We start from the raw sequence: 20,749 nt of genomic DNA on the forward strand, positions 1-20,749 counted from the left end.
TTATTGCACTTTAAACCGGACGCACGAGCAGGACACGATGAGTTGGGATAAATGGCTGCTTCGTAATTTACATAAATGCAGGCAAGCGACATTACTGCCGATCCCAGTGTGAGTCGGTTGTCATACGGCTCTGCCGAATCCGCTCTTAGAAATCCATTGTGATGAGCGTCTCTGATCTCTGGGGAAAGGTTGCGTTGCTTTTATGTGTGATAACAAAAATGATGCTCGTGTGTCTCTGTGGTTTGGATAAAAGGCTGAAAAACTGCAGCCTGTATGATGAAATAAATCTTAAGAATCGGAGGATGGTGCTGACGTTCAGAGTGAGTCATCGGCACCTTTGCTGTTCATAGCCGATTTCTTTTGATGACTAATAAATTGGTGTAGACCAGTGGCCTCAAACTGTGGCCCTCCAGATGTTGCGAAAACTTCCACTCCCAGCATGCCCGGACAGCCAACGGCTGTCCGGGCATGCTGGGAGTGGAAGTTTTAGCAACATCTGGAGGACCACAGTTGAAGATGACTGGTGTAGACCCTGGGCGCTAGGTCTTCATTCACAGATTTTTGGCAATATTGCTTCCAAGGTTCTCTGTTGTGTTACATAGACCTGCAGGTTATCGGCAAGCACCAAATATGCACCCGCAAAGAGTTAAATGAGGGAACTTACAGTAAATTCGATTTGTCACAAACTTCTAGGCTCGGCGGTTGCTGACTTTTCCTGCGTAAATTAGTTCAGCTTTCCGGTGGGCTGGAAAAGGTGGATACAGTCCTAGGAAAGAGTCTCCTAGGACTGTATCCACCTTTTCCAGCCCACCGGAGCACCTGAAAGCTGAACTAATTTATGCAGGAAAAGTCATCAACTGCCGAGCCGAGAAGTTCGTGACAAATCGAATTTACTGTAAGTTCGCTCATCTCTAATGGGCACTCTCATTTAAACCAATTTTTGCTATTGTACTCCTTATGATAACTTAAAAAATCTTTCTAATGTACCTTGTTTTTTAAAAAAAATTTAAGTTTTCTATGTTTTATTTGTGTTTAAAAAAGCTACCAATAGGTGTCTCCCTACTTGTCCAGAGCACATTTCCCCCCCATCTCCTGCACAGACTTTGGACTCTTGCTGGCCTGACAGAAGTCCAAAATCAGGAAATGCAGTCTGGATTTCTGAGGGTGGGTGCAGCCTTAGACAATCTTAGCTCATCTCATACTGAACTGCTCTGGGCTGTGTAGCAGAGTGAGGGAGGAAGTTCTCCCCTGTATGGCTTCACATGATGTCACACCTGCTGAGGAACGCCCCTTCCCAGTCTGTGAATCTGACTGAGACGGAGCAGAAAATACAGAGCAATATCAAGTTAGAAAAGTAAAAAAAATAATAAAAATAAAGGCAGGGGGTAGTTTATCATGAAGGGGCAGTGAATTGGGAGGATTATAAAATTTAACAAGATCATAAGAGGTACTCTTTAAGTGAACAACACAAAGCTACACCGAATTTCTCAAATAGCCTAGTTCCTGGAATGTCGTCTGATAACACAGCGTAATGCGATGCAATGCGATGCCCTGTTATCAGCAGCGGTATACACCATCCAGCTATAACATTAAAACGACTGACAGGTGAAATGAAGAACATATATTTGGTGACAATGGCGCCTGTCAAGCAGTGGTGGAATATTGCCGGCAGAAAGAGAACAGTCAATTTGTCAAGATGTGTTATAAGCATGTACAATGGGGGAGGGTAAGAATCTGAGCTGACGGATGGGAGAAATTGTGAAAACTAGACTGTGTTATCTGGGTATCTGTAAAGGGGTTCTCCACTGCCCTGTCTTCCGGAGCTCCGCTCGCAGCATCTGGAAGTTTATTACTCCGGACGCTGTGTGCGAGCTTCCGTGTTCGAGGCCGCCCCCTCGTAACGTCACGCCCGCCCCCTCAACGAAAGTCTATGGGAAGGGGGCGGAAGCCCGCACACAGCATCTGGAGTAATAAACTTCTGGACGCTGCGAGCGGAGCTCCGGAAGACAGGGCAGTGGAGAACCCCTTTAATGGCAGGTCTTGTGGGGTTTTCCTGGTATGACAGAGCTAGTACCTGTCAAGTACCTGTCAAAAGCGATCTATGGATGGGCAACAGGGTCATTGGCCCCTAAGGCTTATTTATATGCTGTAAGGATTCCTACTTGGGGATTAGCTCCGGGATCGTCCTGGTCACTTGCCACGGGACACGTTTCCACTCAATAAACCCGCAGACAACTGTTATTCATGCAAGCCTGGCACCTTGCCAGCTTTATTTAGACAGGTTGCAGGGGAAAAACAAACATAATGCAGGCACAAAATAAAATCCTAGACAGTCTGGTCACGGACTACACATCAGCATGCCCTGACTACTAACTGGTGACCTACCCTCAGCCAGTTAAACATGTGACTCCTGCAACCTGCTACTCACAGTTCACACCACTTCTTGGACCACTCACAACTTCAGCTGAGTGCTTCCTCAACAGGGTCCGAGTGTCTCCCCCTACAGCGACATGCTGTTTCCCAGGGAGAGCACAGATTAGACTGAGTCTCCATCTTATATACACCTCCCTTCCCTGCTGCCTCATTACTTAAGAAGCAGGTGAGAGATTCTTCAGGGTGAGCAAAGGAAATAAACCCTTTCCTTGCCACCTTATCACAATGCATACAAGATCACTATGCAAAGTAAGAAAAAGAGACGGAGCACATACCACGTTGAGATGCCTTCATTTTCTGTATGTCTTTATTGCTTCATGTCGGGGTAAGCAGTACAAAGGTGAGGAGGGTGGACGGGTGCTTAGGGGGAACGCCCGTGGTTCCCCCTTAGCACCCGTCCACCCTCCTCACCTTTGTACCGCTTACCCCGACATGAAGTAATAAAGACATACAGAAAATGAAGGCATCTCAATGTGGTATGTGCTCCGTCTCTTTTTCTTACTTTGCATAGTGATCGTGTCTGTTGTGAACTTTCCATACTATCATGCACTGCCTATAAGGGGATATCGGTGCATACAGGTGTTCTGGACTTTGAATAGTCAAGCACGGCAGGAGATTCAGTTTGAGTGGCGATGCCGCTATACTTATCTTGTTACGTTATTTATTTGCATCATATCCATGGAGTCTGCATCTTGCAACTTGTAGGAATTAAAGAAATAGTCTTTAGAATTTTTTTCCTCCTATCCATAGAATTTTTTTCCCCCTATCCATAGAATAAGAGATAAGTGTCAGATTGCGGGGGTCCGACTGCTGGGATTCCCCTTGATATCCCGTACAAGTATGAAACGGTGGACTCCATGCATCTCTATGGGAGAACCGGAGATACCAGAGTACAGAGCATCAGCTTTCCCATAGAGATAAATAGAGGGTGAGAGCTGACCATTGCTTCGTGCAGGGGTGCCGGGCAGTAGATTGTGGTGGGGTCCCAATGATCTGACACTTACATTTTTTTTTAATAGGCTGGATAACTCCTTTTGTGATTGTTTGGTGCTATATTTTTTTGGGGTACATGTGTGTCTACTGAGAAAAGCTCTTTGTACAAGGCAAGATTTTTTTGGCTAAGTTGCTAATGGACTGGTCTCCATCTCATTTCACCAGCCATATGCTGCTTCTCTTCAGTGCCTACAGAGATCTTCTGGAGTACCTGCCTTGATGGGTCAAAACTGTCTTGGTGGCCTACAGAATTGTAGATAAGGGGGTTTTACTGTTATGGTTGAACGGTGTACATAGAACACAACCAGAAGTATAGACTATGGTCGTCTTAAAGGAGAACTGCAGCCATTGAACACTTATCACCTATCCACAGGATAGGTGATAAGTGTCTGATCGAGGTGGGTCCGACCAATGGGACCCCCCGCGAACTCCCGTTGATGAATCTCCGCCTCTCCATAGAGATACATGGAGGATAGGGGATAAGTGTTCTATGGCTGCAGTACTTCTTTAAATAAACTGTAATCTATGTAAAGCTGCGGTCTAAGACTCCAAAAAAACGTTGCAATCTCTCAGAATAAAAATGACTTTCTTTTATCTTCTGTCCTTTGTGCTGCCGGTTGTCCTCAATCCTATGTAATGATTAGGCTTTGGTGACTACATTATCCAGTGGCTCCCGATGCTTGGCTATGGACGTTATTGTAGTCAAATAGAACAGCGATAGATCAGATTCTATCTGAAGGAACGTGTTCTAAGGAAATTAATGGGCAAAGGAAGGCAGACCATAGGCAACCTTCAGGTGTTTTGGGCTACATCTCCCATGATGCTTCAGTGGCATTTTGGCTGTAAGAGCATCATGGGAGATGTAGTCAAAAACCTCTGCAGTGCCGAAGGTTGCCTATGCCTGATCTACGGCATTCATCTTGGGAGGATGAGGATACTGGTGGTGGGCTTCCAGACTTTGTTCCCGAGCATTGGTGATTATTATTGTTCTCTATATTATTTGCACGTTTTTCTGAATGTTTGCGCTATCCTTAAATCAACCACATTCAGGCCTGGATGTATCCACTTTCATGGAGCAAGGCCATTCTACCAAACTTCATAATAGTGTGAGATGTGGGACAGGAGGCTTCGTGGCCTTGGTTAAGTGGATGATGTTCTTAAAGGGTACCTTTCATCAAAAAAACTTTTGATATATTATAGATTAATGTATGCAGAATAACTTTCAAATAGCATGTTACTAAAAAAATTTGCTTCTTTCTCTTTAATTTTCCACTTTGAAAAAATGACCACTAGGGTCTCCCTACCAGTCCTGGCTGCAAGCCTTTTTTTTAAATAGATTTCAGACTCATGCTGGAGTCCTAAAGCTCAGACTGCAGCCGGGACATAGACAAGCTCAGCACTACTCCCTGCAGGGAGCAGTGCTGAGCTGGTCTGTGTCCCGACTGCAGTCTGAGCTTTATATATACAGTATCTCCCATAAGTGAGTCCACCCCTCACATTATATATACAGTATCTCCCATAAGGGAGTCCACCCCTCACATTTTTGTAAATATTTTATTATATCTTTTCATGTGACAACACTGAAGAAATGACCCTCTGCTACAATGTAAAGTAGTGAGTGCACAGCCTGTATAACAGTGTTTAATGTTGGGTCCCCTGAAAATAACTCAACACATAACCATTAATGTTTAAACCTTGGCATCAAAAGTATGTACACACCTAAGAGGTTATGTCCAAATTGGGCTCAATTAGCCATTTTTTTGTGAACCGTGCCATTGAAAACAATGGGAGGCTGCTGCGTCGGAATGGCCATGTGGAAGTCTACTCCATTGGTCTAGGCCATTTGTGTACGGCTAGCTGCAGATTATCCGATTTCTAAATTTAATAGGTTGTCTTCATTGTTTTTCATTTCGGTTGAGTTGTTTTCTTTTATTCTGATCGGGGATACCATATTAGTATGCAGAGTTCTACTTTCTGCAGAACAATTATCATAAAGACGTCTAACGAAACAGGCTCTTTGTGCAAAGCTAAAAATCTTACTAAGTTGCTAATGGGCAGATCTCGGTCTCATCTCACCAGCCATATGCTGCTCCTCCTCGGTGCCCATCACCAGTTCAGCTTGCTGATAATTAGCTGGAATAAGCTATGAAACGTCTCGATTTGGAGAACAATCCTCTTAATGTTACCACCATCGCTGCCAGACGTCTTAGAGCCGCTTCTTGGCTAATCAAGTTTGGATTCTTTTTGATGTTCACGCTAGGAAGCAGAAACCAGGCTCTCTTAAAATATTGACCTAATTTAACACATTCTAATAGTTACTGTTTTTTTTTGCTTTCTCTTCTTTTGTGGAGGAATGGGAACGTAACTCCTCTCAAAGGTAAGAAAACTTCCAACACAATGCATCCTTCAGATGCAAAATAATGGATCATGGTTCTGTATACAAATTAGTGGTCGAATTGGCCAAGAATAACCAATATAGGGCCTTTTGCATGGACAAACATCTGCCCAATATAAGCACTGACCAAATGTCTACAAGTCAATTGGCACTCGTTTTAAAGGGGTACTCCACTCCTCGGCATTCGGAACATTTACTTTTGGTCGCTGTGTGGGCGTCCGGGGTCGCCCCGTACCTCGTGCCGTCACGCTCCGCCCCGCCCCCTCAATGTGAGTCTATGGGAGGGGTGTGACCGACATCACACCCCATCCCATAGACTTACATTGAGGGGGCGGGGCGGGACGTCAAAAGGGGGTGTGTCGACCCCCTAAAGCCTACACCAGCGTTAGGAACTAATTTTTTCCGAATGCTGGGGAGTGGAGTACCCCTTTAAAGGACACTTCAGATGGCCCAGTATTTGGCAGCAAACAGCCACATTTGTATAATGGCTGAATTGTTGCTCCTGCTGTTTATTTCCATCGCTGACCGACAGCACATCCCCCGTTTTAGCAGGAAGATGTGCTGCTGAGAAATGTTGACTTGTACAATCCCAAAGATCCGCTGTTTTGTTGTGCCTGTTTGTTGTGCCTTTTACGCAAAGCAAGAATTGACCCATGTAAAGGGTTCTTAAAGGGGGTAATCTGCCCCTAGACATCTTATTCCCTATGCCAACAATGACCCCCATCCCTTCACCCCGGCGTTCTATACATTTATGTTTAGAACACTGGCTGTGCTAGATTTCGGGCAGCAGTGGTCGTCACTCCCGACTCCATTAATTTCTGTGGGACATATATTGAGGGGGCGTGACGGCTGTGGTCGCTCGCAATCCGGCACGGAGCACAGTTCGCTCTGTGCAGGCGGATTACTGGGGGGCCTTGCCAGAGATAGGGGATAAGAGGTCTGTTGTTCTACACCTTCTAAGTACTTTTTTAAATTTCAAAGGATAAATATCTGACATGGAGGCCACATTTAGTGCCACAAATACAATAGGAGGCATTTGTTATACTAATTTTTCAACTTCTGATTCTTATCTGCTCATCTCTGACCATAGACAAGTAGTTTAAAGATCAATCAACGATAAAGATGTCCGATCCCCTGGCATAGTCATTTGGTTTTTTTAAGGGATATTTCATATCTATGGAGGTTGGTTCAGATCAGCAGTTGCCCGGCAACTCTAATCGCAATATATCTTGACAGAAACTATAGAATCGGGAAAGAAAGTAAATCTACCTTTTTCAATTTTTACAATCTTCCACTTGATATTTAGTAAAAAGCCTGAAACAAAAGACAGACAGTGCTCCGCAGTGTATTAACGTGGTTGCACGGAGGGGGGCTCGGGCAAAGTTAATGCTTACCGCACGAGGTTACACTCCCCAAGTGCAACAATGGATAAGAGCTGAGAATATATCAAGTGACTGCAGCCGCTCCACGTCTAATTCAATGCAATAATAGAAAGAACCTCCAGTAGTCGACGGGATTGTAGGCGCTGAACACAGAAGTAAAAAGGCAACTGACGTTTTATTCACCCATGATGCAACGCGTTTCACAGTACAACTGCTTCATCAGGCATCGCTGATGCCTGATGAAGCAGTTGTACTGTGAAACGCGTTGCATCATGGGTGAATAAAACGTCAGTTCCTTTTTTTACTTCTGTGTCCAAAGCCTTGAATCCCGTCGACTACTGGAGGTTCTTTCTATTATTGTAGTAAAAAGCCTGGCAACCTCCATAATTGTTCGTGGATACTGGAAATATTGTCAAGACCCAAAAATATGCAATGGCTAGAGCCAATTTAACAATAAAACAAGTCCTACATATTAGAATAAAGTTGAATAAACCCATTGATTTTGGCAGGATGGACCAGTAGTCCTAACATATGGGCACATCTTTGGCCTTTTGTCTTTTCTATTCTGGAATCTTCCAGTTTAGATGTTTAAAGTAGACCTGACTATTTCCCTTCAGCAGCCTGAACCATTTCTGTATGTGACCTATTATGTAATTGCTGGCCTAGAATTTTCTTAAAGGGGCACTCTGCCCCTAGACATCTTATCCCCTATCCAAAGGATAGGGGATAAAGATGTCTGGTCTAGGGTGTACCGCTGCTGGGTACCCCCCGCGATCTCCTGCTGCACGCAGCGTTCGTTTAGAGCGTCTGGTGAAGCGCCGGAGGCTCATGACCACATGGCCACACCCCCTCAATTCAAGTCTATGGGAGGGGGCTTGACGGCAGACATGCCCCCTCCCATAGACTTGCATTGAGGGGGCGTGGTCGTAACGTCATGAGTGGGGCGTGACCGTGACATCACAAGCCTCTGCCCCGCATCCCCAGTCATCCGGCACAGAGCGAATACCAAAGGATATGGGATAAGATGCCTGATCGCAGGGGTCCCACCACTGTGGACCCCCGTAATCTTTCATGCAGCACTCCGCTATCATCAGCCTCCAGGGCAAACATCGCTCCTGGTCTGATGAATCACGATCACAGGGCCAGAGTATCGTGACGTCATGGCTCCGCATCCGTGTGACGTCGCCTTCCGCCCCCCTGAATGCAAGCCTATGGGAGGGGGCGTGGTGGCTGTCATGCCCCCTCCCATAGGCTTGCATTGGATAGGGGATAAGATGTCTTAGGGCCAGAGAACCCCTTTAAGGACCTTTGAACAACAATGCCCCACAGTCTTGCCATCATATTTATATCCATAAATCTTCAAATTCATCGTCATCAATCTCTCATCTTCGTCCATACAGAGACACCGAACACACTTGGAGCCGGTACCACAGGTGGCATCATAGGAGGAATCATAGCCGGTATAGTTGGAATAGCGGTTGCAGCCACAGTGATCATGATCTGTCGACAACAGCGAAAGAATGAGACAGCCAAGGACGAGGAAGAGTAAGTGCACACAGTCATCGGTAGATTCACTCCATTTTTCGTCCTTTTAGTATTGTCAAATGTAATGTGACATTCTTTTTGCATTTCTCCATCCTATAATTCCTACCACATAGAAATATTTTACTATATTGTCCTGCAGCTTCTTAATATCCTATAGGAATTAAAGGGGTATATATATCTTTATACATCTTATCCCCTATCCAAAGGATAGGAGATAAGATATATGATCGCAGGGGTCCCGTGATCCTATATCCCTAATGTTTCCTATGGAACTTACTTTGATTATAGCCATTTTCACTAAGGAGAAGAGGTACTCACCAGTTTAGGTAAAGTGCTCGCTTATAAAACGATGAAATAAAATAAATGAATAAATGAAGCGAAGTCCAGCGCAGTATCAAAGCAAAGCGTGAAGTCCATTCAGCAATCGGCCAACATGAAGAACAGGTGATGCGCCCCGGCCACGGTACGTAGCCTACGGCTACGTACCGTGGCCAGGGCGCGTCACCTGTTCTCCATGTTGGCTGATTGCTGAATGGACTTCAAGCATTGCTTTGATACTGCGCTGGACTTCGCTTCATTTATTCATTTGTTCCAGGAGACCTGGGTCCGGTCTCATCCATGTCGCGGTGCAGACGGGTGGGTGAGCTGTACCGATAAGCTTCGATGAAAGAGAATGTTTCAGCATTGGTGCTAACTGGATCCCGCTTTGGGTCAGCAATGGTACTGGCAGCGTTGGTCAAAAGTTTTGGTACTCTCAACTGTAGTGTATTCATTGGATAAGGTTGGGGGACTCAGTATTTGAGTTAAGGACTAGTATACAGTACCTACATGTCACATCTATGGTAGTCCTAATAAGAGATGGTAACACAACTTTTCCCCAAGACTCAACGTTGTCTTAGCCGAAACTAAGAACCAGAATTCCTCTATTATAAGCTACGATAAGGGTGATCAAACACCCCACAAAATGTTTTTTTCCTGCTATTACTCTTCAATATTACATTAGTTAGATTTCCTGTTAAGAGAAAGAAATCTCCTCAACTTGGATCCAATTACAGGATGACAACACAGACCATGACCTTCTCCCTCAGATATGTGCAAAAGAAACTCGGAGGCTCAAAAGATGTGTTATATGGCTTTTACAAGTCATAGTGGGATTCCTAGGAGTATTAGGCCCTGGAGTAGATGTAGTCACTGTTACCACCAGTTTAAGTTCTATTCCCATTTTGGTATTTCCATAGGCAACAGGATGCTGACATATAGCCTGACCTGCCCAGTAACATTAAAGGGGTACTCCGCTGGAAAACTTCTTTTTTTTTTTTTTTTTTTAATCAAGTGGTCCCAGAAAGTTAAACAGATGTGTAAATTAGTTCTATTTAAAAATCTTAATCCTTCCAGTACTTATGAGCTGCTGTATGCTCCAGAGGAAGTTATTTTCTTTTTTAATGTATTTTCTGACCACAGTGCTCTCTGCTGACACCTCTGTCCATTTTGGGAACTGTCCAGAGTACCCTGTTTCCCCGAAAATAAGACAGTGTCTTACGGTATATTAATTTTTGCTCCCAAAGATGCACTAGGTCTTGTTTTCAGGGGGTGCCTAATTCTCCTATGCCATTTTTGATTCCCCCCCTCTGATCCCCCTTGTGTCATTTTAAGTGATCCCCCTCCCCCACCCCTGTGCCATTTCAACCCCCCCTCCTATCCTCCTGTGCCATTTTACGCCAAGTGATCCCCCTCCCCCACTCCTGTGCCAGTGGACTATGGATTTAGTATCTCCCTACCCCCTCCACTCCCTCACCTCACCAGACATTCCCCCCAACGAATACCCCCCCCAACGAATTTTCTCACAGCCTGCTACCGCTACTCACTCTCACACTTTCACAGAGCGGGCAGCAGACAGCAGCTGTTACTTGTGTAGCGGCAGCAGGTGTGATGACGAGTGACGTCCACCCGGGCAAAGTCAGGGGCATCCCTCTTCATCCAGAGAGAGCCGGCCGCAGCTGACTGCTGACTCTCTCTGTGGCGGTAGCTCCCTGATGAAACTCGCTGCAGCCCGGCGCCCACCGCTACTCTACAGAAAAAAACAGAACGGAAAGTTCGGGGGGAAAGCCTTATTTTCAGGGGGAGGTGTTATTTTTGGTGGGGAAGGCCTTATATTTAGCATTGATTCAAAAGGCACAATAGGCCTTATTTTCGGGGGATGTCTAATTTTCGGGGAAAGACGGTAGGAGCAAATACCCATAGCAAACCTCTCCTGATCTGGACAGTTCCTGACATGGACAGCAGAGAGCACTGTGGTCAGACAGAAACGATCTACACAACTTCCTCTGGAGCATACAGCAGCTGATAAGTGCTGGAAGGATTAAACATTTTTAATAGAAGCAATTTACAAATTTAAAAACTTTCTGGCACCAGTTGATTTAAAAGAAAATTGTTTATCAGTGGAGTACCCCTTTAAGGGGTTATCTGACCAAAGATATCTTATAAGAGAAAATGTATGATCGTGGAGGCGGGGGGGGGGGGCACCGCTGCACACGCATTTTTTGTTTCTAGGACTGGAGACATGATGTAATGTAACACCACGCACCCTCGTGACATCACGACATGCCCCCTTGTGACATCACGACATGTCCCCTCCGTCCATGTCTATGGGAGGGGGCATGACGTTACTTCACGTCTCCAGTCCCGGAAAAAAATGCTTTCCGAGACTGGAGATAGAGCCCCGCATAGAATGCGGGTGCTGCCCTTTGGCTGGATAACTTTAATAAGCTGAGAATAGTCCAATTGTGACAGCACTCAGGTATCTTTGGTGCCTCCATAGACAATGCATGGAATCTAATGCTTAATGCAGCGGGGAGAGCTAGGGCCCTGTTCTGGAGATCGTGGGGGTACCCAGCTCTTCTGTGGAACTGGATTTACAGTGAAATCCAAATTACCTGATTACTAATCCCATAGCAAAAAGTTGCATTTAAAAATATATAATCATAAATTAGAGCAGCAAAAACATTAAAGGGATGAGAAATAGACACATACAGTGAAAAACAATAGTAAAAAAAAAAAGTCCCTGCCACAGAATGTCATTGGTGGTTCAAAAAGTGCGTAAATATTACAAAAATCACAGTTCATGTATAAACATGTATAGGACTAAAGCCCAAATGGATGTCCAAAAAAGCTGGATAGAGTGCGAAAAAACACCTACCAAGCAGTGCACAGTAAAGTAACTGCGCACCCGGCACTACTATGTGGTGAGTGAGAAGAACAAAAACAATCCCTCGTGTAAGTAACTAGTTGTCCAAATGAACAGCGTGTACTGTAGAAAAGGAAAAAACACGGAATATTTTCTTTTATAACGGAATAATATGTAATGAAAATATCATCAGAGATATGGTGAGTATCTTTCTATTACTAAACCAAATGGAAACCTGTATTAACAACCATGGATATGAGGCCTATCCTGAAATATTTCTTGTATATAACTACAAACGTAAGAAATATGCCAAGAACACCCCATGCGTTCTGTTCCGATGGAAGAAACTCAAGTAATGTTACAATAGGAACTCTCCTGGCTTGCTCTCTAGTATCTATTAAGGATAGACTGGGAAGGATAGACGGCGGAGGATAGACTGGGAAGGATGAATGGATGGAAAGGATAGACACACACACACACACACCTATAGATATACATTTCATACAATATAGAGCAAAGGTACTTAGACATGTGATAGCCTGGGGGAGTAGGGTATAGGGAGTTTAGCTGTGCAGTGACTAAAGGGTGTCTGGTTAACCCTTTCTATTCGTGACGCCAGGGTTAGAGCTCCTCTGTAATGCTTGTCCTATCGCCACTCTTCCCAAGAGCGATAGGGAGGTATAGCATAATTGAATGTCCACAACCGGAGCGTTTGCTGAAAACAGTTGGAACTTTTACTGAAGATTTTATGCAAGCTTCATAACAGGAACTGTACATGCAAATTCTCTTGGAGATTGACAGTGGTTGGGACGTTAAGCAATTTAGAGTCCTTAGACTGATATGCACTGTTCCACTGGATTTAGGGGTTTAGTTGCGGTCCAGTAGTCACGCTAGCTTTAGCGGGGATTAGTTTAGAACTCACGGTTTAGTTTAGGCTGAGGCCGGTAGGTTTTCTGGCCTAGCTTGTCTTTGAAAGTTGCGCAGATCCGTCCTGCTAGTCCGGCATCCATGAGAGCAGCAACCCAAGAGAGCCATAATTGGCTACAGCTCCCTTATATGGGCAGGGGCTGGACTAGTGCTGATTGGTCCTATACTTCTGTCAATCATCCTTACATAGCATTATGGGTAAACATGTGATCCAAGGACCTCCAAAGGTCCTCCAACATAACATAGAGGATATTAACATAGTCACATGACCGAAGGTCCTGCGACGCTAAAATGGTAAGTATACTATACATTATACTAAATACACATTATTATTAAATATATACAGATAAACATCACAGAATTAGCATATAGGAGAGGCGATTAGGGGCTGTCCCATCTGGGGGACCCTACTTGAGCGTAGTTACTTTGACTTTGGGGACCACCATACAAGGTACGGTATGCAATACGGTACCGGGACACCACAGACATAAATAAACTTCAAGTATATTAAAAAAAATATATATAAGTTCCAAATATATAAAACAAATAGACATATCCATAAATAAGTCAACAGATCAATAAGTTATGCAATCGTAGAAGGAAATGTACACAATGGAAAAGATTTACTAAGCACAGCTGGCGTACGCGCAATGCGCCACATATATTATGTGCTTTAGACACTTTTTATGGCTCGCTAGCCACTTATTAAAAGTGTTTTCTAGAAATAGGGGCCTGTTTAAGTGGAATTCTATAAAGATGTGTGTGGTTCAGAAAACCATTCTCCAAATTCTCTATAAGACCATTAGGAATCAATGAGTTCAGTAAAATCTATGATGTTTCTGCTTTTTACTAACTCAGCTGGAGGAACCTTCAAATCTCTTGCATCTTTATCATGATATTTTGTTCTTATCCCAGGGAAATTTTAAAGTGGTGTTTATTCAGCCTTTCCTGCTGGGACATCTTACCGAGCAGAACATATTGCAGAGAAAATATGTTGAGACAAAACTTTTTGGGTATTCACGTCTGTAGACAACCAGGAGTGGTGCACTGATTGCTACTATGACGCAAACAATGGTAGACACAGCTCCCCCTCTCGCCCACTCCACGACACGAGACTAGGACCGGACCCTCGATCCAGAGTAACAGCAAAGACAAAAAGCAATGTCCAGCGTGGAGGTTCAAGCAATTCTTGGAAGTTTATTCAGCAATTAGCCAACATGACAAACAGGTGATGCGTTTCGGCCACAGTGCGCAGCCTTAATCTTACGATTAAGGCTGAGCACTGTGGCCGAAACGTGTCACCTGTTTGGCATGTTGGCTAATTGCTGAATAAACTTCCAAGAATTGCTTGAACCTCCACGCTGGACATTGCTTTTTGTCTTTACTGATTGCTGCTATATGGACTATTCGTATTCCTTGATATTTTCTTTTTGATCAAACTGGAGGAGCTATTAAAGGGGTACTCCGGTGCTGCAGTGTTCAGAACACCCGAAGCTGGAGGCAGTGATCGTGATGTCACGGCCAACCCCTCCCTCCCTGTGATGTCAAGCCATGCCCTCTCCATGCATGTCTGTGAGAGGGGGCGTGTCAGTTGACACGCCCCCTCCCACAGACATGAATGGAGGGGGCGTGATGTGACGTCACAAGGGGGCATGGTCGTGATGTCACGACCACCGCCATAGGAACCAGGTGTTTGTTTAGTACGTCGGGTGCTGTGGGAGATCGCCCCAGCAACGGGACCCCGGCGATCAAACATCTTATCCCCTTTCCTTTGGATAGGGGATAAGATGTCTAGCAGCGGAGCACCCCTTTAAGCTCTGTTTAACATGCTGGTAACTTGCTGCGGGAAATCCACTGCGAGTTACACTAACATTCATTTGTATTACCGTAGTTTGGTGGAAAATCCGCAATAGTGGCAGATTTTCAGACTGCCAGCAGGCCTGTTCAGATGATTGGTAGTGTAACTGGCAGTGGATTTCCCTGAGCAGGAAACCCGCTTCTAGTTACCACTAGAGATGAGCGAATTTTTGAAAAATTTGATTCGGCCAAATTTTCTGAAAAAATTTGGTTCGATCCAAATTTATTCACGGTGAATCGCTATTAAAAATGGCTATTTCTGGGCTACAGAGAGCCTCAGTAGAGGTGTAGAACACTTTGCCTTGTCTTAACACGCATAGGGAGTGTGCTGTGTTAGTGAAATAATACTGTTATTCAGAAGGACATGCAGATTACAGGCGTCGCTATTACAATCACTGCTGCAGAGCGGCACAATGACAGAGCCTGGTAATTGGAATGAGAAAACTTAAAATCCTTTCCAGCTCCAATAGTGTATAATTGCTGCAGTATATAAGTTGCTGCAGCAAAAAAGCTTTTACTTGTATCTGGGCCAGCTACTGCCTGTCCCAGCCCCTGCCTCTCAGCACAACCCCATGCTCATGGCTTTATGTCCACTTGAAAAGGGAGGGACTGCAGCACCAGCAACTTGGACAGAAGCACATTCAGCTTCTGCGCCGTTGGATGAGTGAGCACATACTGCTGACTCTTGAACATGGCTTCGCTGATGGATTGCTGCCGGAATGACTGACTCGAAGTAAAAGGCGCAGGAGCATCTGGACCGACAGAAGATGGGTATGACAGACGGCTCCCAAAGACCTTAAATTACCTATCAGACGTCTATGAGGGACAGTATCAAATGTTTTTGCTAAGTCTAAGAACACTATATATCGACAGAAGCCCCCTATCTAGGCTTGTAGGAAGGGGGCGTGTCCGTACCCAGCAGCCGACGCGCGCCCCCCCCATGTATCCCATAGAGATACACTGAACACTCCCTTCATGTGGACTGCCGGGGCCCCATACAGGAGACCCCATATAGGACCCCCTATGATCTATAACTTATCCTCTATCCTTCGAATAGGGGATAAGTTATATACCATTACACTTTTCCTTTTAATCGTCTATTTTTCGCTTTTCTTTTATTAGAATTTTTTTCCACTTGTTCTCTATTTAGATCCCCGTATTAATCTACTACTCCTTTAACATACAAATACCCAAAATAGGCTAATAAGAAGTGTGTGCCAATCAGAAGTGCTCAGCGATGATTTCATGAGCCTCAAGTCTCAATCAGTCGCAGGACGTCATTGGCGGCCACACATGACCCATTTACACAGGGCGATGTGTGGTCAATAATGATGCTTCAACCAATAATGCGATCAACCAATGAATTAGATTTCCAAAACATAATATATATATATTTTTTTTTTGTCAGCTGATTGCTGGCCCCTTGTACATGATATTATTATCGAAAACGAGCGTTCCTACAAATGCTCATTCGGCCAATAATTGGGCTGTGTAGAAGGACCTTTCGATGTTCTATGGTTGGGTATTGTTCCTCCATCTCCTGTTATGGCCAGAAAGCTGTTGGCATCGGCTTATAAAATGTCTCACTGTATTTGAGTGTTTTGATGTTTAAAAAAATAAATAAATACATTCCAAATCAAGGAACACTCTCTCGCTTGCTAACGTTAACAAGTAAAAATTCCACAGGTGTTTGTGTTAAGTTCTTGAATAAAATCCAACAATCTATTTTAGTTGTTTCCAATGATTTACTTTTATTTTTTTCTTATACCAGAGAGAGAAAAAAAGGACTAAAAAGTTTCTTTTTATCACTAAGTATAACACCTACCGCAGATGCATTCAAGAAGTGATTACAAAAATATGGAAAATTTGACTTTAAAAAAAAAACAAAAACATGGTTATTCAACAATTTTAGTGATAATCGGATGCAATCTCTTAAAGGGGTACTCCGCCCCTAGACATCTTATCCCCTATCCAAAGGATAGGGATAAGATGTCTGATTGCAGGGGTCCCGCCACTGGGGCCCTCCGCGATCTTGGTGCAGCCCCCGAGGCTTGATGTCACGTCCACGCCCCCCTCGTGACGCCATGCCCCGCCTCCTCCATTCATGCTGGGGGCTGCACCGAGGTAATAGCCCTCTCTTATCTGAATAAAAGGAGATACCTTAAAGGGGTATTCCAGGAAAAACTTTTTTATTTATATATCAACTGGCTCCAGAAAGTTAAACAGATTTGTAAATTACTTCCATAAAAAAAAAAATCTTAATCCTTTCAATAATTATTAGCTTCTTAAGTTGAGTTGTTGTTTTCTGTCTGGCAACAGTGCTCTCTGCTGACATCTCTGCTTGTCTCGGGAACTGCACAGAGTAGAAGAGGTTTGCTATGAGGATTTGCTTCTAAACTGGGCGGTTCCCAAGACAGGTGTCATCAGAGAGCACTTAGACAGAAAAGAACAACTTAACTTCAGAAGCTCATAAGTACTGAAAGGATTAATATTTTTTAATAGAAGTAATTTACAAATCTGTTTAACTTTCTGGAGCCAGTTGAGATATATATATATATATATATATATATATATATATATATATATATAAATAAAAAAGTTTTTTCCTGGAATACCCCTTTAAGGTATCTCCTTTTATTCAGATAAGAGAGGGCTATTACCTTGGTGCAGCCCCCAGCATGAATGGAGGAGGCGGGGCGTGGACCCAGTTCATATATAAAAAAGTTTTTTTCCTGGATAACCCCTTTAAGTGATAGAGATGGTCTATTCCATCAGTTTACCACTTTCAATTGTTGAAACCAGGCGACCCATAGGTACAATCCCTAAGGTTCATTCACACTGGTATTCTCCAGAGATATTCCGGATTCCGGGCGGAAATTCTGTAGGCAGCAGAAATCTGCAGAACAAGCCGGTCCTACAATCGCTTGGAAATGTGCCGTCTCCATAGACACTTGTTGGAAATACATAGTGGGAGGCTGCTGCACTGGATATTCTGCTTGGAAAATATGTAGTGTAAATGGGCCCTAACTTGGGTAGTAAGAATGTCCTTTATGTTCTTAGGTATTTACAATATTAAAATATTGTTATAATAATGTTATATAGAACTATGAGGTCCCTGTGGGAAAGACTGAATAATCATCGGTCTGAGATTTCCCTTGGATACAAAAAACATAATGTATCCAGTCATTTCCTAAAATATTATGATAAGGACCCAAGGGATTTGAAGGATTCTCTTCTTCCAGAGACCTTATTTGCTTTTATTATTGCTCATACTTTATTGCTTTTTGAAAAAGAAAATAGAAATAAAATAAAGAAATAAAAAAGAACGGGGTTAAATTGCTAGGTAAACAGAAAAATACTCTTCTCTTTACAGAACTCATTGATTTCAAATGATCTCAATAAGAGTTTAGAGAATAATAATAATAATGTGAGATAATATAAATAAAATAATAATGTGAGATCATATAAATATAATAATGATGTTAGAAAATAAAAATCATAATATTAATAATAATAATAATAATAAATAAAATAAAATAAATATATATATATATATATGTTTCTAAACTATAGATGTATAATAATTTATAGATTTTTAGACTTCTTTATGTATAAATCAGTTTCATTTATTTGGAAACTTACAAGAAATATCTTTCTTTATATCTCAATTTATCTAGTCCTGAGTTTCTATTCTGTATGGACTAATAATAATAATAATATACTATAATTGTTATTGTTATAATTGTTGTTATTGTTGTGGTTAATAATTATCATTGTTATTATTATTAATGAATGAATAATTGAATATAAATATATTTTTTATATATATATATATATATTTTTTTATATATAATATATAGATAGATAGATATATTTATATATGTGTGTGTGTGTGTAACTTTATTTTATAAACTATAGATTTATTGTAATTTATAGATTTTTAGACTAGATTTATGTATGTGTGTCTTTTATTTGGAAACTTACATTTAGTTCTAGAAGTTTCATTATATTTCAATTCATTGAGTCCTGAGTTCCCTTACTGTATGGACCTATAGTAGACAATACAGTATATAATGTACATTATCTATATGTCTAGAGAAGAAGTCAGGGGAGTTCCCATGGCAACACTACTTGAGTTTCTGCCATCGTAATTTGAGACGCGATTTTTTGCATATTTCTCATACGCGTAGTCATGTGCGACCAATATGTATAATAGACCCTGTATATAGGGAAGTTAATTTACAGAATGACAATGGCGCTTGTGTACTGGTCCGTGGAACGCAACAGTCTTGTACATCACTTCCACATCCGGCGTGTGGAATACATTTTTTTCCCATGGAAGTGTAAGACAGGCGAGACAATTAAAAAAAATTATAATAATTTAACCATATAATTAGAGATGAGTGAACTTACAGTAAATTCGATTCATCACAAACTTCTCGGCTCGGCAGTTGATGACTTTTCCTGCATAAATTAGTTCAGCTTTCAGGTGCTCCGGTGGGCTGGAAAAGGTGGATACATTCCTATGAAAGAGTCCCCTAGGACTGTATCCACCTTTTCCAGCCCACCGGAGCACCTAAAAGCTGAACTAATTTATGCAGGAAAAGTAATCAACTGCCGAGCCGAGAAGTTCGTGACGAATCGAATTTACTGTAAGTTCGCTCATCTCTACATATAATTGGTTTAGGTCAGTGTTTCCCAACCAATGTGCCTTCAGCTGTTGCAAAACTACAATCTCCCAGCATGCCCGGACAGCCAACGGCTGTCCGGGCATGCTGGGAGTTGTAGTTTGCAACAGCTGAAGACACATTGGTTGGGAAACACTACTTTAGGTAGCAATCTATATTGTATATCAGAACAATAATGATTGGGTTTTTTTATTTTATTTTTTTGGACAACACTTTACATACATTAGTGGTTGTTTATGTGCTTATCACGCATCACATAGAAGCGCGCCCTGCGCAGTCACTTTCCTGGGCGCCCTTTTTTTGTGTCTTCAAAGGGCACCCTTTTTTTTCTTCTTCTTTTAGGCACACAATCATGCTGCAGGCAACAGCAATGGGCACCTTAATAGACCTAAACCAAACCGGTGTAGGAAGGGCACTCTATTCCCATGGAAACATTTAGGAAGGCAACATACAGTTTTTTGCGTCGTTTTTATTTATTTTTATTTTTTTTCAAAAACCTCTCTCTCATTCCCCCTACATTATAATCTCTCGCTAGCAAGGACATCGCTCCTCTTGTTTAAATATTTAGGGGGAGATTCATCAAAACCCGTCCAGAGGAAAAGTTGGAGTTGCCCATAGCAACCAATCAGATCGCTTCTTTCATTTTTCAGAGGCCTTTTCAAAAATGAAAGCAGCGAACTGATTGGTTGCTATGGGCAACTGGGCAACTTTTCCTATGGACAGGTTTTGATAAATCTCCCCCTTAGTGTATAATATTGTAATATCTCTAAATTTGACGGTACAAATACAGACATATAATTGCTGTGTAATTTGTTAGCACTATATAAATAAATATTATAATTGTTATTATAATATCAAAAAAACTTTCGATGTATTAAAGATTAATGTATGCAGAATAAATTTCCAATTGCATGTTATTAAAAAATATGCTTCTTTCTAATTAATTTTCCATTTTGAAAAAATGACCACTAGAGGTCTCCCAACAGTCCTGGCCGCAAGCCCTTTTTATAGATTTCAGACTCATGCAGGAGTCCTAAATCTCAGACTGCAGCCGGGACACAGACAAGCTCAGCACTGCTCCCTGCCTATCAATCAGACAGGCAGGAGCCAGCACTGTGCTCATAGCACAGCAGGGCACACTCCTGACTCTGCCTTACTGCAGGCCCTCATTCTTTTTACTATCTGAGCTCCGATCTTTCTTCTCTCTACACATGCAGTTGTAAACATAGAGGAGAAGATTCAGAGCTGCCAGCTGAGCTTGTTTGTGTCCCGGCTGCAGTCTGAGATTGAGGACTTCAGCATGAGTCTGAAATTTATTTTTAAAAAAAAGGGCTTGCGGCCAGGA

General features: G+C 42.7%; 1 protein-coding gene across 1 annotated transcript in view; it reads left to right on the plus strand.

Annotated features, from left to right (window-relative positions):
* The window catches only part of NECTIN2 (nectin cell adhesion molecule 2), a 97,279-nt gene that overhangs the window by 59,787 nt on the left and 16,743 nt on the right, over positions 1-20,749 (plus strand). The window contains exon 6 of the mRNA XM_056542413.1: positions 8,604-8,748. Within this exon, the coding sequence (XP_056398388.1) occupies positions 8,604-8,748 (145 nt within the window). The remainder of the gene's footprint in view (positions 1-8,603; positions 8,749-20,749) is intronic.

The sequence above is a fragment of the Hyla sarda genome, chromosome 10, assembly GCF_029499605.1.
Source record: "Hyla sarda isolate aHylSar1 chromosome 10, aHylSar1.hap1, whole genome shotgun sequence".
Taxonomy (NCBI): Eukaryota; Metazoa; Chordata; class Amphibia; order Anura; family Hylidae; genus Hyla; species Hyla sarda.